This window comes from Leptosomus discolor, chromosome 3 (assembly GCF_034619465.1).
Source record: "Leptosomus discolor isolate bLepDis1 chromosome 3, bLepDis1.hap2, whole genome shotgun sequence".
Taxonomy (NCBI): Eukaryota; Metazoa; Chordata; class Aves; order Leptosomiformes; family Leptosomidae; genus Leptosomus; species Leptosomus discolor.
This window is the reverse complement of record NC_141393.1, coordinates 61607255-61624886: the sequence shown is the minus strand read 5'-3', so window position 1 is coordinate 61624886 and position 17632 is coordinate 61607255. Positions and strand designations below refer to the sequence as shown.

Genomic DNA, 17632 nt, shown 5'->3' with positions numbered 1-17632 from the left:
ACAACCTTACACCCAGTTCACGTGCACAGTGCTGAAAACTGAGCAAAGCCCCACACCTCCATAGTTTTCTTTTTAAGCCAGCGATAATTAAAATAACCCTGTACAAAATCTGGTGTTAGAAATGGTGAGTTTTCCCTTGAGGGACACGCTGAAAGGCAGTCCACCGTAAAAGCTTCGAAATTAAGTTTTTCAACCCAAACCAGGCTGCTAGCTATGCCTAATGCTTTTGTATTTCTCCTGCTGCATGAGCTGACCTCCTTTGTTTTAAGGGCTGTTCAAGTAGTCACAATGAGCGAGTCAAATTTCAAGTGCCTTCCTATTACCTGACCCACTAAGAGAACTTGAAGGCCTCCCAATTGCCTGCAAACCTCCTGCAAGTTAGAACAAATGAGGGAAAAAACCCCAACAAACTCCAAAAAAAACCCTCCTCGTGCTCTATGAAAAGAGATGAAGATACAATGAATCTGCCCATCTGTGAGCTCTAAGACAGGATCGCAGGCTCTGCCTCCTCTGCGGATCACTCACGGTTGCATTTTTATTCCAATTTACAGGCACTTGCAAACTCCTTTCATTCCAATTTAGAGGCATTTGCACACTCTTTTTATTGCAATTTACAGGCACTTGCAAACTCCCAGCATTTGCAAACTCCAAAGCCAGAAGGAATGAAACCATTCCCCTTGTCAAGAGACATGAGTCTTTGATTTCATCTCTATTAAAAAGTCTCCTTGTACATTAATGCTAAAGAAATGTGAAGCAAATGAAGAAGGAAAAAGCCATCCCGGTTGTGCAAGCCCAAACCATGTGAAATCTTTACCGGCAATGTGTGTCAGAGTGGCTAACGCACATAAGCAGCAGCTAAGAAACACGAGCTGGGAATGTTTTTTGGCTTTAAATCCAGCAGGCTGGAAGCTGGGCAGTGCAGGGAGCTCCTTACCTTGCCAGTCCTCAGGACATGTGCTGCCAGGCCCCTCTGCCTGTCGCTGTGGCCAGGGCTGCTGAGCGTGGCAAGAAGCATCAGCAACTGTCAGCAAACCTGACCTAGATAGCTGCGCCGAGAAAAACTGAGAGTTTCCAGTCTGAGTCAGTCCATGGGAAAACCCAGCATCCCTTAAAGGAACAGCCTCGGGGGGGTGGTGTCTTTTTAGTCTTGAAGTTGTTACAGAATTTGGAGTCACCCCAGCAAATTTAAGTCCATTGCAAATGGATTTTTTTCATGAGCAGGTCACTGCGTGCAAGGCGACAGGAACCCAGCGGAGGGGTCCAGCCGGGCTGAGCTCCGTCAGCAAAAGGACATTTTTCTACTGATCCCAGAAGCCTGCAATGAAAAACTCCTTCAGGATTGAGCCTGTTTTCACTGGCACCGAGTGTCACCCCCTCTGTTTGTGCCAGTCCCCACCTCATCCAGGGATGCTACAGACTGCGGACCCCCGCAGCGGGGGAGTGGGAGGCAGAAGGAGCCAAGGCTTCGGGGCCGCCCCGACGCTTTCCGTCCCAAACCCCTCCGTGGCTGCAGAGCCCGTGGCTTCCTTTTTCATATCGGTTGAAGAGTTAACCTCAATAATAGTGTTAACCTCATTAGACGCTGCAACCGCAGGCACTACCGCACCGCTCACCCGCCTCTGCCCTCGCAGGAGGAAGCATTAGGGAACATAATTTCCCACCCCCTGCCTTGGGAGCAAGGCAGACCCTTTCTCTGCCAGCAAACTCTGGGTTTTGACTGGTCTGTTTTTTGGTGAAAGGGAAGAGTGGGGGAAAGCAAGAGTGTTAACCTGATGGCACTGCAGGGGTGAAGCCTCACTGTGTGCTGAAGCTATAACGTGTGGCTGTAGTAGCATATATAATGCATCTGCAGGTATAGCTCTACACAGCCTGAGCAAGACTGGGAGGGTTTTGGTGGGAATTTTAGTTTCAGCACATTATGGGTGTGTTTAACAGATTATGTAATGAAAGTATTCTTATTAATCTATCAAAACCCATTTTCAAGAGGCAGAATTGTGGGGGGTCTCACCTCACGGGTGAGCAAGGCTCGACAAGTCCTGGCATGGAGGGGAGAGAGCTGAGGAGGGTCCCCAAGGAATCCCAGCCCCCCCCTGCAGGGCTGCTTGGGGTAACATAGCTGGTGGCCAGGGCTGCACATCTGGGGCTGGGGCAGCATGGCAAGCATGCACATCCAGAGCCAGGTTATGTCATCTGGATCCGGGGCGGTACTGCGGGTGTGCACATCTGGAGCTGGGACAGCACTGAGGGCAAGCACACCTGGAGCCAGGGCAGCACATCTGGAGCTGGCACAGCCCATCTGGAGCCGGCACAGCCCATCTGGAGCCGGCACAGCACATCTGGGTGTGGTGCAGCATGCCTCCAAGCCACGGTGCTTTGTGGCTGCTCCCCAGCACCCAGACAACCTCAGTGCCTTCCCAGGACGGGTGTCGCAGCCCCTATGAGCTGCTGCTTCCTGTGTTTCCCAGCCCATCAGTCTTTTCTGGTGCCAGTTAAACTCATGTCTTCTTATCTCTTCCTGAGCGGCCACAGCAAGCTGCGGCTTTGTGCTCCGCTGCAGCCAGCCCCAGGGCAGGAGGGGAGCAGCACAAGTGCTTGTGCCTGGCTCTTTCCCACATCTTTCTCTTTCCCATTTTCCCAGGAATCCCAGTTGCTTTGGCCTTCCTCTGAGGCTTTCCAAACCCCATTGTGCCTCCCTTCGGGGCTCTTTGTGATTTGCTTAGGTCTTCCTTACAGCCCAATGTCCAGAGGCAGTTTTGCTGCTGCAAAAGGAGTCATTCCAGAGACTGGCACGGCACAGCATGGCATGGAAGTGGCACGGCACGGCAGTGGCACGGCACGGCGTGGCATGGCATTGCAGTGGCACAGCACATGGCTTCTCCCAGCACACCCCAGCACGGTGCCTTCAGCACTCAGTGCTGTTTCCCTTGGGACCCAGGGTGCACCTCAGCCAAACGCTCGCCCAACCGATCATCCCCGTGGCACCCCTGCTGCGTCCAGCCCTGGGCAGGGGTCAGGTACCCCCTTTTCCCTCGGGCCCCTCAACCTGCCTCAGTTGCACTAAGCACTTGCACCCCTTCGCCCCCCACCCCCAGTAGCACCCACGTTTTGGGGGGCACCTGCTGGCCCTGAATTCAAGCAGCCAAGAACACATGTGGGGGAGCACGGGGGCCGTGGTGCCTTGCTCCCTCCTTCACTCTAGCGTGACTTTCCTGAGCCATGTGGCCACCCCCGCGCAGGCAATTGTATCTCACAGAGACTTCCTCACCAGCTACTGAAACCTGCTCTGCTCCAACCCCCCACGCCAGCCCCCCGACTCGCCACTAGGTCCTGCCACCACCTCCGCTGACCTTCCCTCTGCCCTTGTCTCCTGCAGGGTACCAGGATCTGAAGCCCCTTTTTCCGCCTTTAACCCTGGGATGTCCACACCGCCCCAGAGTCATCACCAATTTGGTGCTGGGGAGAAAACTCTGGCTGAGCTGGTCACCAAATGAAATTAAGATTAAACCAGATTAATTTAACATTTGTTATCATTGGTGGTGCTGGCCCGGCACACTAAAATTACCGTGGTGAGTCACAGGCTCTGTTTAGCAGGAAGGAAAGGTCGGGCCAGAACGAGCTTTGCTGCCAAAAGTGAAGCACTTGTGTCCTACCCAGAGCTGTTCTTGGCACGGGGAACATGGGGGACATGGGTACGGCCATCCCAGGCATGTCCCCTTCTCACTGTGCCTGCATCATTGCAGCAGCACCTTCTGGTGCCAACCAAAACCGTCCACCCACAAGCTCCAAATATTCAACCTTAAATTTGTGGCATTTGTGCCGTGGCCGCTGCCAGGGGACACTGCACCCACATGGGCTTCCCCACACCATCCCCGTGGGGTTCGCAGGGGTCTGCAGCACCCTGTCCATCACCGTAGGGTCACCGGTGCTGCTGGGGGGACAGACGTGCCAATGGGAGGGCAGGCCTGGGAATTGGGGCTGTTTGCGTCAATCCCGCTGGCGCCTGAGTCCGGGCGGGATTAGGTTCCTCTTTGCTGTTGGAGGAGTAAATATCTCCAGGTCCAAGCCCGCACTGCAGAGTGATAAGGATGGACAGGACTTAGCACAGGAACAAGGAAGGTGATGCCAATGAGAAAGCTTTTTTGACTGTGGTTTTTGGCTAGAAGGACATCCTGCATATGAGAAAGTTGCTCCTGGGCTTTAAAGTCGGTTTGTCCTTCCTGCAGCCCGGTGTGAGCTGTGCTGGAGTGGCCCCTTCGCTGGGAGTGGGGCAGCAGCGGGGACACGAATCAGCAAGGAAAATAGAAGTTTGGGCAAAGAGTTTGCTTTTCGACTGCAAGGCAAGGGGGTGAGGGCAAGTGCACCGTGGCGAGCAGGAGCACGCCAGGGTGAGCAGCAGCTCACGCCCACAGGGCCACGACGCCCTGTTTCATGCTGGAGGCTGCAGGGTTTGGCTGTGCCTAGGCAGGTCTGGACATAGCAGGGATATAATTGGGGATAAAGCTCTCAAAAAGGTGCCGTTTCCTCTGCAAACACTGCCACAGCCAAGGGCAACACACATCCCGCTGCTGCCTTCCCTCTTCCCATTGGGAATGACCTCAAAGTGCTGGGGCTGCTGAGCTGGGGCTCACCCTAACCCCCCCTGCACCCAGCCTCCGAGCCCCTGTGCCCACCCTCCATCTCCCCCCTATGCCACCCACGTAGTGCAGCATCTCCGTGGACGCCCATGCTGGCTTTGTCCCTCCAGCCGTGTGTTGTCCCCAGCTCCAGTGGGCACCCATCGTGAGCCCCCAGCCTGGCTGGTGTTGCCGGAGGAAAGCCGCCGTGCTGGCTGCAAGCGGGACGTGTGGGTGGTGGAGAACAGATACCACAGCAGTGACTGCCTTAGGTGCATGTGTTAGTTCTTGTCTTCCAGCAAAATCCTGAACAATGCCATTTTTCCTGATGTAACCTATAGGGTGGTGGGGTTTTTTTTGTTTTCAAGCCACTTTATTTTGGGGTTTTTCCACTCGTCAGAACGTGGCTCAGAAGGGAAGATTTAATCTCCGAGAGGGAAAGGCCTGGTGCCAAAATCCTGTGTGCGGGGTCACCCAAGGGCAACACCCTGCAGGGTGCTGAGCCCTGGTGCCCGCCCGTGCTGGCGACAGCAGTGCCACCCCCCTCCCAAGGCCCTGTGCAATGCCCCCATGCCCTTGCCCCATGCCATGCCCTCCCGTTCCTCCTCTCTGCAGTGTCCTCCCGTGCCCAATTGCTGTGTGATGCCCCTCCACGCACTGCTCCCCCGCACCAGACCCCTGTGCGATGCCCCTTGCGTCGTGCCCCCCGCACCAGACCCCTGTGCAATGCCTTGCCCCCTATGCCAAACCCCTGTGCAATGCCATAACCTGCAATGCCAGGCCCTCGTGCAATCCCCTCCCGTGTAATGCCCCCCACGACAGACCCCCGTGCAATTCCCCCCCCCGCAACCCCCTCCGTGCAACTCCTCCACGCAATCCCCCCCGCGCAAACCCCCAGTGCAATCCCCCTCCCCCCGCCAGCCCCTCCCCCCGCCCCCGCCCTCCCCGCGGCCCCGCCCCTCCCGTGTCCCCGCCCCCGCCCCCGCCCCGGCCCCGCCCCCGCAGCCATGTCGTCGGCGGCGGCGCGCAGACGCCCGGCGGCCGGGGCCGAGGGGGGAGCCCCCGCGGGAGCCCCCGCGCCCGGCGATGCGGAGCGGGGCATGGCGGCGCCGGGCCTCACGCTCTGCCTCAAGCTGCTGGCGGCGGCCTTCTACGGGCTCAGCTCCTTCCTCATCGTCGTCGTCAACAAGAGCGTCCTCACCACCTACGGGTACGGCCTTGCACCCTGGGCGTGAGACACTCGCCCCCCCCCCCCCCCCATCCCGGGGGGGTCTCTGCACCCCCAGCATGCCCCCACCCCTCCGCTGTGCGGGACCCCCGTGCAGCCCCACCTTGACCAGGGGGCAACCTCTGTGCATGCGCTGCCCCCGCCCCCCCCCCCATCCCCTCCCGTCTGTGCTCGCACCCCCCCCACCCTTGGGTGCTGCGCACCAGAAGGCACCCCCCGCATCCCTCATCCTTGGGGGCCGGGCCCCCCCCGTCTTGGGCCCCTTGGCACCGCTGCTGTGGGGCTGCCCCCCCCCCCCCCCCCCGCAATGCACACTCCTCCTTTCCCGCCCAGGAGCCCATTGCACTGCCAGTCCCCCGTGGGTGCCCCCCCACCCCCGCTTCCAGTGGGGGCCCCCTGCTCGGCTGGGCAGTGCCCCCACGGCTACGGTCTCTGCAGGTTGGGGGGGCTGGCGGCCGCTGCTACCCCCTCCCCACACACACAGCGCGGGGTGCATGGCTGCTGATTCCCCCCCTGCCCCAAGGTGGGTGCCCCCCCTGATGTCTCCTCTCTGCCCGCAGGTTCCCCTCCTCGCTGTGCGTGGGGCTGGGCCAGGTGAGTGGGTCCCCCCTTGTCCCATCCCATCCTGTCCCCCTTGACCCCCTCCCGTGTGGGGGGGCCGTCGGGCTGACCCCCAGTTTCTTGCAGATGCTGGCGACGGTGGCGGTGCTGTGGGCGGGCAAGGCGCTGCGGGTAGTCAAGTTCCCTGACCTCGACAGACATGTCCCCCGGCGGGTAAGCCCCCCTCCCGGGCACCTAGCCCCCTCCCTGGGCACCTCTTCTCTGCCCCAAGGCTGGGCAGTGGTCTGTGCCCCAGCCCCTCGTCCCCCATGGGCACTGCAGGCTTTCTGGGATGCCCGTGCTCGTTGCGCCAGGAGCCACACAGCCACGGAGCAGCTCTGGGCTGAGGAGCTGGGACACGTGTGTGTGTGTGAACGTTTGCATCGCGGGGTGGAAATAATTTCATTTCTATTTATAAAATGGGGGTGCTGCTGGGGAGCTGACTCTGGTCACTCACGGTGCATTATCCGTTTTCTAACTTTCTAGACGTTTCCTCTACCTCTTCTGTACTTCGGTAACCAGATCACGGGACTGTTCAGCACAAAGAAACTGAAGTATGGATGGCTTTTGTACACCGGGGGGGGTACAACAGGGTCCTTGGTGGGGGGGTCTGGTGTTTATGGGGAGCTGCTGCCAGGCCCTTGCAGGGGTGTGGGTGACCTGAGCAAGAGCCACTCGGGGCAATACAGTTTGTCCTCTGCCCACGCTAAAACAAGCCACGTGTGTGTTTCCGAACGCTTTCCCCCAGCCAGAGGGTAGGGAGGGACGTGAATCTGGCCCTCGCCAACTATGGGTGAGGGTTTGGGGCTGCTCTCGGGGACCCCCCCACCCATAAGATAGACCTTTTTGGGTTTGGGAGTGACACCGTTTCCATAAGGGAACTGGCAGGCTCACCGATGGCTCTGTTCTCCGGAGCCCTTACCCAGCACCCGCTCAGATGGGTGGCCACAGAGCAGCGTTTTGGCAGCGCTGGGGTGGGGACGACACCCTTTCACCCTGCTGAACCTTCCACTTGCAGCCTGCCGATGTTCACCGTCCTGCGAAGGTTTTCCATCCTGTTTACCATGTTTGCCGAAGGATTCTTACTCAAGTGAGTTTTTCCATCCCCTTCTCTCCAGGGCTCTCGGTGACAGATACTGGTTAGAGTTATAAAACTCTGAAGGTGTTGGAATGATGTGCGGTGTTGTCTGAGCTTTTGTGTGTTGGAGAGCTGCGTGGTCAGAGGTTTTGGCTCTGAGCTGGGTTTTAGGGAACGAGGGTGGGCGGAGGAAGCGGATACAGAGGAGCAGCAGCGTGTTACTTGCCTTGATCTGCCCAGCCCTTTTCCCCGCTGCCTCTCGGCCTGCCTGGAGGGAGCCAGAGTGAGACGAGGTGCCAGGCGTTGCTGCCAGGCATGGGGGAAGGTGGATGTGCTCTGTCCCTGCTTGCAGCAGCCTGGCTGTGCAGCACAGCTCTGGAAGCAGAGGGTGTTGTGCCTGTCTGCGTCTCCCCCACCTGGGCACCCGCAGAGTCCCTAAAACTGCTTCGCATCTTGCTTTTACTTGTTGCTTTTGCACGAGTTGGCTTCCTTGGGGTTTTCTCCCACCGGCTCTGTGTGTGCTGGGAGGGAAAGGCTTCTCCCTGCTGCACCCCAGGGTGCTCACAGTGAGGATCTAACTGTGGGTGACGGTGGTGTCCTCCTGCCTCTCTTTTCAGGAAGAAGTTTTCTTGGAGTATTCAGATGACAGTATTTGCCATGATCATCGGTGCGTTCGTAGCTGCTAGGTGAGCTCCTGGTTTGCTGGCCCCGCTCCCGTGTCTCTGAAGGGTCCCTGCGTGGGCCAGCCAGCAAAGCGAAGGTGAATCAAGTACCACGGTGTGTCCCAAGAAGAGAGAAAGTAAATGCTGTCTTTTTATCTTACCCTCAGACATGCTCTCTAGTAGGAAAGAATGTTTTCCCGACACAAATCCCTGTCCCTCTGCCCATGATTAACTTTTTCTGACAACTTCCTGGCTAAGCAGAAGGTGGAAGGAATCTTGCAAGTCTTACGCTCTGCACAGCTTAAAACTTTAACTTACGTTTTTTTTCCTTTCCCAGTGCTGACTTGGCATTCGATCTGGAAGGATATATTTTCATCCTTATTAACGACGCCTTAACAGCTGCAAACGGTGCCTACGTGAAACAGAAGCTGGATTCGAAGGTAGGCTGACCTTCGGCTTCCTTCTGGGCATCGCAGCCTTGTGCTTGCTTCGGCAGCACCACGCACCTGAGTGGGCGAAGGGGTGAGGCTCGCCTGGTGCTACCCCGTCCCTCTCCCAAAAGCTCCTGTCCGGAAGTTTTGGCAATTCTGCTGTGCTGCTCTCGGTGCCGGTGTTGCCAAATGGAGCCATGTCCCCTGGGCCGGTTACGACCACAGTCCCTTGTGACAGCAAAGAAATGGTGTTTTGATTGATGGTGACCATAAAGCCCGTTGCAAGCTGGTTGCCTGAGTCTGTTTTAGATATGTATATATGCACATATATTAATACATATTTTAAAAAATATATGAAATCATAAATATTTACGTGTGTATGTGTGTATATATATATATACACACACACACATATATAAAACCCACCACCCTTCAACTTTGCTGTCTCTGAGAATCCCACATGGGTTTAGCTCACAAGACCCAGTGTTCAGTAGCAATATGAATAAGGTTTTATGTTCCTGTTTGGAGCCAACTTAAGTACACAGATGTTTCTTATTTCCAGGAGCTGGGAAAATACGGTCTGCTCTATTACAATGCACTGTTTATGATCCTTCCCACCTTGACCATTGCCTACTTCACCGGAGATGCACAGAAGGTAGGATTCTTGTCCCCAAAAGTGTATCTTTATTGGCACGATACCTGATGGGTGGAATGGTTTGGTTAGAAGAAAGTTCTACTGGTCATTACAATGCACTTTCCTGTAACATAGCCATCTTGCGTAAAATGGGAAATACTCAAAATGGGAAACTCTAAAGGAGTTCATTATCCCCAGTTGGCAAATATGAACGACTCGGCATCTGAGGGAGGAGGTTAGGGTGAAGGGTGGTAGAGTAGCTGCCCCAAAACCACGTAAGCAGAAGCTAACTGTAAGTCTTACGTTGGGCTTTAAATCCGCAGAATTGCTCCATTCAAGCGTTTTTGTAATGCTTCTGGAATGGGGAAGTGCGAGAGCATTAAGTGAAACCAAATTATTATTTAAAACAGAGAAGTCGAGTGTTTTTAGAATAAATGAGTTTCTTCAAACCTCTGTCTGTCCTTCCCTCTTGCTGGGGCCATTATTATGTGAGTCGGTTTGCCCGTCCTGCCCCATCAGGGCGCAACGTGATTTACATGCGGTTCTGTATATGTGAAACTTCTATTTTGTTACTATTATTGCACTCCCTTACATGCAGCTATACTCGCTTGGCTCTCCTGAGCAAGGGCGCTCTCTTTTCACGTCTGCACACACAGGCACCCCTCTCCGTGGGCAGGGAGGGCAGATGTCAAAGGTTGGAGGTGTTGCCTCCCCCATGGGTGACAGCTGTGGGTGCCGGTGGCCCCAGAAGACACCCCTGTTGTGTGTCACCCCCCCGGTGGCTTTTTTCCTCATTAGGAGCTTACTGCCCTGCTGACGAACCCCAGTAAGCCGTCACTAAGATAATGAGCTGTGATTAGCGTGGAGAAGTGATTGCACGGGGTGAGGGGAGCTCAGACCCTGCCCTTCAGGAAGGGTGACTCGGTGGGATGTATTTGGGGATAAAGTGCTCGTTTATAAGCAGGAGCTGGCAGACAGGGAGCAAAATGTTGCTCTGTGCTGCACTGTGCAGCCTCTGTTCAGCCTGTGGACAAATTGCCTCTTTTTTTGCCTTTTTTTTTTTTTTTTCATTTTTCCCTGAATAAACTTCTTTTTCCCTGGCTGAGCTCCTGGCAGCCAGAGGCAGACAAAGATGCGCTCTGTTGGGGTTGCTGCCAGGAAACTCCACCTTTGCAGCCTGATGAAAAACCCTCTTGTGAAGGGCGTGCAGCTGAACGTGTCTGGCGTGGGGATGGCTCCTGGGGCAGAGCTGGGATGGGGGGGGCTGCATCGTGGGGGGCCGTGCTGGAGGGGTGGGGGGTGGTTTTGCATAGGAAAACCTCCCACAATACTCGTGCGCGTGGATGTGTTAAATCTTGTAGTTCATTAACAAGCGTCAAAAGTAACGATGCCTTGTCATGCCACGCTTTGTGAGAGGCAGAAATGGGTTTGCTGACAGTGGTGAGCAAATCCCTGCACATAATTCCTGGCGGCGAAGGGGGTGGGCTGCCTGCCCCCCAGGATGGCATTTTGGAAAAGCACCATCCCAGCTGCCTGGCAGGATCCCCATGTGCTTGGCAGCCCTTCTATCCCTGTGCCAGTCCCTACCTCGCTGGGAGGGGAGGTGGGGGGGACCAGCTATTGCCTTGTTGTGCCCTTGCCTCCTCACTGCATCACCGACTGCTGGGGGTTGGCAGGGACCTCTGGAGCTCAGCTGGTCCAGCCCCCTAGAGCCGGTGGCCCAGGACCACGTACGGTTGGGTTCTGGGTATCTCCAGGGAGGGACACTCCATCAGCTCCCTGGTGGTGCTCGGTCACCCGACAGTGAAAAAGTGCCTTCTGATATACAGAGGGACCCTCGTGCGTGTCAGTGTGTGCCCATGGCCCCTGGTCCTGGTGCTGGGCACCACTGGAAGAGCCTGGCTGTGTCCCCTCGGCACCCTCACTGCAGGGGAGAGCCCCCCCGCCGAGCCTGCTCTGCTCCAGGCTGAGCAGTCCCAGCCTCTCCTCGCCAGCGAGATGCTCCAGTCCCTTCAGCATCTCGTGGCCCTTTTCTGGACTCTCTTCAATGTGTCCCTGTCTCTCTTGCACTGGGAAGCTGAGAGCACCGGACCGAGCACTCCAGGGGTGGCCTCACCAGCACTGAGCAGAGGGGAAGGACCCTCTCTCAACCTGCTGCCAGGATGCTGTTCCCCTTCTTTGCGGCAAGGGCACATTGCTGGCTCGTGTTCAGCGCGGTGTCCACAGGGACCCCAGGGCTGTTCTGTAGAGCTGCTTCCCAGCTGGGTGCCCCCAGCACATCCTGGTGCAGGGGGGTGTTCCTCCCCAGGGGCAGAATTTTGCACTTCTCCTTGTTGAGCTGCATGAGATTCCTTCTGACCTGTGTCCCCAGCCTGGCCGGCAGCACCACCCTCTGGCCTCCCTCCCTGTCCCCCCTCCAAACCATCTCCTGCTGCTGGAGTTTGTCCTCGGAGTCATTCCCTAGACCTGCAGCTGGCAAAAATGTATTCAGCTGCATGGAGTGTAACTTTAAAACAAGCAAGCACACAAAAAAGCCAAGGAAAAAGCTCCTACCATGAAATCCCCTGTCTCTAGAGGTTCAGTTCCCCAGGATGTGCTGTCTGAGTGTTGCAGTTTGCAATGGAGGGATTGCAAGAGGGTGATTCTGGACAATCACCGGCTGGGAAATGCCCTTCTCGGTTCCTCCTGCTTGTAGGACTGTTACTTGCTGCTTTTTGCAGGAGGGCCGTGCAGGGTGCTGCTGCGGGCTGGAGGTGGGGCTGGTGTGGACGCTCGGCCTTCTCGCAGCCCCAGGGTGTCACGCTGGGCTGTGTTTTCGTTTGGTTTTTCCTGCTGTGATGTGAAAGCCGATGTCAGGGCTTTGTCTCTTGTCTTGCTGCAAATTACTGCGTTTCTTCCTCCTCTAAGGGTCGGGGTGTGTTTCTTGCAGGCAATGGAGTACCAGGGCTGGGCAGACACACTCTTCGTTGCGCAGTTTACCCTGTCGTGTGTAATGGGGTAAGGACGAACGCTGCTCGGTGGGTGCCGGCCGCCTCTGAGGGCTGGGGTGCAGCCGCCAGCAAGCAGTTGGGTGCAGGGGAGGTGTCTCTGTTCCAGAAATAGTGCATTCTGTTGGCCTGAGCCATTCTGGGTTAAAAAATAGTAATAATAACTCTTTAGTCCTGATAAAGACATTGTTTCTGAGAGCTGTGGCAGATGGACGTTATTTCCCACCCTGCTTCAGTGCAGGTTTAGCCAAAAAGGGGTGGTATAAATCCCACTCTACAAAAGAAGGGGGGAGATGCAGAGGGGAACAGCAGTGCCCGAAGCTCAAAGCCTGATGTCAGCTCTTTCTCCTGCAGGTTTATTTTGATGTACTCCACGGTTCTTTGCACTCAGTATAATTCTGCTCTTACAACTACAATAGTTGGCTGCATTAAGGTGAGTGGTTTTCTCTGCTTCTACGAGCGGTGCCATAATCCTTGCCGTGGGCTTGGACTAAACAGCGGCTTTAGCCTTTGGTGTGGGGCTCAGTGGGCACTCAGGACGTGCCTGGTGCTGTGGCTCTCTCCAGCTCTTCGTGGCTGGGTCACCTTGTACCTGCCCACAGGCGTTATTCCAGCGAAAGCCATGAACCACCTCGGGGATCCATAGCCTCACTGCACCCGCTTCGTGCCACCCCAGCACCGTCCAGACATGGCTGCAATCCTGTGGGTCACCTCGGCCCAACAACCCCAATTGCAAAAAGACGTGTGCTTCTGGGTGTTGTTCTGGGTTTTAGTGCCCGAGGCTGGTCTGGAGTGGGGGGAAAAGCCTCACAGCCCGGCGGCTGCACTGCGCTGTGGCCCCAGCAACCAAAGCCTCCGTTCAGCAGCTCTAAACCCGCCCATTTTGAATCCAGTGTTGCCACCACTTGCCTGTTTCACACTGTCTGCATCTGGGGTGCAATGCTTGTCTTGGGCTATATAGAAACTTACACTCTTGTTGCTAAAAATCTTTTTTCCCTTGCAGAATATTTTAATAACCTATATTGGGATGTTTTTTGGAGGAGACTATATTTTTACATGGACGAACTTCATTGGTTTAAATATCAGGTAAGAACAAGTGAAAGTTGTTACGAAACTGAAATAGTTTGACTGTCTCAACACTTCTTTCAAAAAAAAAAAAAAAATCACAAACCCAAAAAACCTGTGGATTGGTGTTCGTGCCGCATCAGAGGAGCCGGCATGGCGCTGACCCACATCGCACAGCTTGGGGTGAGCCCCGTGCTGCCAGCAGTGCTGCTTGGTCCCTGCCTGCAGCTCGGGCTGTGAGGAGCTCCCAGGCAGACCGGGCTTGTTTTAAAGCCAGGAGAATGCACAAGCATGTCTTGGCACCAATGTTAGGTTGTTCTCAGAGTTGCTTATCCAAATTGTGTAATTAAGGTAGCAAAAGAAGTATTTTTTTGGTTTATTTAAGCTGGTATTTTAGCACAGCTTTTGGAAAAGTCTCCTTTCTGGTCTGATACTTCCGTATTGTGGAAGGTCTCCCTGTTCTCCCCCTGTCCTTCAGCAGGATCCTTTCACTGATGGAGCAGGTCCAGCAAGCATTTGGGTACAAATCAAACAAAATATCTGCTCTTAGAAGGAAAACAGAGACTTGCAAATTGATGCTTGCAGCAGCTCCTTGATCATTGGCATACCCACGGTTCTGACTTGACTTTGGCAACTGGTGTTTGTGGCTGCCCAGGGCAGGTCTATAGAACTTAGAAACATGCTGGTGTAAAAGGCAGCATCTGCTCCGGGCTGCTGGTGGCAGGTTTGCCTTGTGCAATGCAGGAGGGAGCCAGCCGTGAACACGCTGTCGCCTCTGTGGCTCTGAGCTGGGATGGCTCATTCTCGTACCTGACCCGGGATGGCTCATTCTCCTACCTGACCCTGTTTTGCAGTATTGCTGGAAGCCTGGTGTACTCCTACATCACTTTCACAGAGGAGCAAATCAGCAAGCAGTCCGAAGCCGGCATCAAGATGGATATTAAAGGAAAAAGCTCTGTGTGACCAGGGAGAGGCTTTTTTTGGAAGCGACCCATTTCTGTTCAGCTGATCACGAGCAGAATGCGGGAAGGAATACGGAGTGTCTGCCATGGAGTGACGGTGATGTTCTTAATTTGCACAATCTAGATTGCTGCCTTTACAAATTACTGGGAAGATAACTGACTGCGCAGTGAAGAATACATCTAATTAAGTCTGATTGTGAGGAATTAATGGGTTTCTAATCATGCTGAGGTTTGGCAGTAGAGACTGGCACAAGCGGCACACACGTTTGAATCGCGGAGCTCTGAGGGCCGTACCCTGAGCGTCCTCGGCTGCATCTTGTCTCGGTGCAGCCACCAGCCGGGGACGGGTGCTGGGGCTGGCTCTGCTCCACGCCTCCCCCAGCTCGGTTCCTCTGGCCAGGCAGCATGTCCTGCTGCTGCTGCTACAGGAAGGTGAGGCCATGGTACCTGGCACAGATCCTGCCCCAAGGGGCAGGCGAACCCCTCCTCTGCCTGGGGGAGAGGAGCAGAGAGAGGGGAGCTGCGGTGTTGCAGCCCAGGCGAGGCAAGTGCTGGTATCCCCCCAGCAAAGCTGCTTCTGCAGGGTGCTCCTGATTTGGGCCAAAACCCCTTTGTTAAATGCACAGTGCTCTCTGAACTTACAGTTGTTAGTTGTTTTGTGTGGGTGTTTGGGTTTTTTTAATTAAGCTGGGTTAAAACTTGGTTTCGAGGAGCCCTGCAACCATCCACCCCTCACTTTCACACCCAAGGTAGCTTTTACGAGGCTGAGGCAGGTTCCCAGTGTGAAGGTTTTACCTGCCACCAGTGAGCTCGGCAGGGCCGGCAGCCTCCCTCAAACCACCCTGGGGTCAGAAACCTTTGGATTTAGGAAAGCTGCTGGCTGTGCCAGGGCTGGCCCCCAGTGCAGGAACCCTCGCAGGGCACTTCGGCTCCAACAGGGACTAGCTGCAGGGTTTGCAGGAGAGCTGATGTCCCACCTGGTACGCAGAGCCTCCTCCCTCAGGCCAGAAAAATCAGCTGCAAAGCAAATTCTGCTGCTCCTGCCCCTGCAATCCCCTTCCCACCCCTCAGCACCCCGCAAGGGGCACAGGGACTTGAAAGGGGTTGTTTTGGCAAGTTAGTGGGAAACTGGTGGGGTGGGTGGCTCAGCGGGTGCTGCTGCTCGGCCCCGCAGCACCAAGCACACATGCTGTGTGTCTACACTGCAGCGCCTCAGCTTTGGCCAAGCCCTGTCCCACAGTTGGGTTGTTTTTGATGTAGTAAGTAAGTCGCCTTTGTTTTGTGATACGTTAAAAGAATGGGATTTTTAATATGTCAGGCAGTGTTAACTGATTATTTTTTAAAGGTTTTCTGACACAGCACTTCTTTCTAGGTCTCTCCTTGGATTGTCTTTTGGTTTAAGAAGAATTGTTCATAACGTTGGTTAAAAAAAATAACTTTGGTAAAACCAATTTATGAGGGTGGGTTTTTTTTTTGTATATGTTCCTTTGGTAACCAGGAAAATAACTTCTATAGACACTAGAATTTGTTACTGGAAGATATTTGCTTAAAAACAAAAAACCAAACCTACCTGCTGCTTGGCAAAGCTGCATTTATTAGAGTGCTTAACATTGAAGTTTTTATATGTGACTGAGGATTTCTGTAAAGAGGTGGAGTGAGGCTGCCTGCCCCCTGCGCTGCTGCCTGCTCCCAAAGCCTGTCCCTGAGTCCTTCTGGCCAGGCAGGCTGGAGCCGATGTCTCCTTGCCAGAGCTGGGGGTCTTCCCTCTGGGAGGGCTCCCAGCTGGGGGCAGCAGGTGCTGGGTGGGTGTAGCAGTGGCTTGGTGTGGTTATGGTATTTGTGAGGCACACAAATGGCAGCACAGAGGACTGAGTCAGGGTGCCCTGGAGCGAGGAGCAGTCCTTCGCTGGGGCTCCCTCCTCCTAGTGCAGAATTGGAGAAAGAAAAAAAAAATTCCCCAATCATTTTCATTGTTTCCTAAATTTCAGTAAGACCTCCGCTTTGCCATCAGCTGCAGAGCTCTGCTTTTTTTTGTACGGAAAGATGACAAATACGTCCTGCTGTGCAGAAGAACCCAGAGCTACTCGCACATCAGCTCCAGGTGGGGCTACTGGTCCCTGCACTGGTTCCCAGCACCCCTGTCCTGGGTTCCCCCAGTCCCTGCAGCCCCCTCCAGCACGTGCTGGCACTGGCACTGTACCGGACCAAAGCCCCTGTGCATTGGGCTCGCTCCCTTCAACAACAGCAATACCCGCAGATCATGTTTTTGCCACATTTGCTTGTAACTTTGCTGTGCTGAGGTGTTTGCAGTCAGGATGTCGATTGTTTTGATTTTTTTTTGTTGTGTTTGTTATTTGAATCTACTGGTTAGATTTGTTGTCCAAACGATAAAATATTTTTAAAGCTTATTTTGTTTGTAACTGGGCACACCTTAGTGCCAGGGTCTAGATGATATTGTATACACTGGGAAAGCGAACACAGTTCCTACAACAGTATTTTCTATGCTATTAATCAACTAAAATTTTTTCTATATAGAATCTATTTGCAAAATGACTGTTTTAGTGATTAAAAGGGTGACCTTTTTATTTGAATGTATGGCAGACTTCATCTGTCAGTCAGTGATGATAGCAAAAAAAAAAAAAAAAATTTATGTGCCTATGTATTTTTGTACTGGCTTCAAATAAACCAATAACCTTCCCTTCTCCTGCTCTGCCTGCTCTTGCCTTCTGCTAGGAGCTGGCCCTTGCAGGCAAGAAAAGGCTGGGGGTTGTGGTTGTCCCTTCTGGGTGGCGGTGGTGGAAGGGGTGGGTCAGTGTGAGGGAAGCCTCTTGGGGTTTCAGCTTTAAAAATTTGAGGATGGAAAAGTATCTAATGGCAGGAAAAAAAACCCCAACAACTGAAAAAAACCTACTGCTTTGCTAAAATTTGGACCTTTCCTTCTCCCTAGCTCACCGGAGCTGCGGTGTTCTGCGTGGCTGGAGCACCCCAGGAGGTGCTCACTGCTTCCCCCCAGCTCTGTCTGCAAGGTCGCTGCCTCCCGTTGGGCCGCTGTGCCCGGGGTGGGAACCAGAGCGACCGTCTGGTCCTGCGCGACGGTGGGGGCTGTCGCACGGCCCTGCTGCACCTCCTGCCTGCTGCGCTGGGGCGTTCTGCTGGGACTAGCAGCAGTGTTAGGATGACTTATTCCCTTCATTGGGAAATAAAAACGAACTGGTGAGCTGTAAGCCACAGCTCACCCATCACCGCCTTGCCTCGTCCCGCCTGCCCGCAGCAGCAGCAGCACTGAACTTGCTCGTGTCTCCATCCTCCTGTGCCTGACGCGGCATTTACCTTAAATCAGACAGCACAACCCACCCCGTCAGGCCCAGCTCT

General features: G+C 54.7%; 1 protein-coding gene across 1 annotated transcript; it reads left to right on the top strand.

Annotated features, from left to right (window-relative positions):
* Positions 1-5620: 5620 nt before the first annotated feature.
* SLC35D1 (solute carrier family 35 member D1) lies at positions 5621-16897 on the top strand. Its single transcript, XM_086462176.1, has 12 exons — positions 5621-5823; positions 6402-6435; positions 6529-6615; positions 6928-6995; positions 7460-7531; positions 8137-8205; positions 8519-8621; positions 9175-9267; positions 12176-12243; positions 12588-12666; positions 13237-13319; positions 14153-16897. The coding sequence occupies exons 1-12, from the start codon at positions 5621-5623 to the stop codon at positions 14259-14261; spliced, it is 1068 nt and encodes a 355-aa protein (XP_086318302.1). The 3' UTR covers positions 14262-16897.
* Positions 16898-17632: the final 735 nt, after the last annotated feature.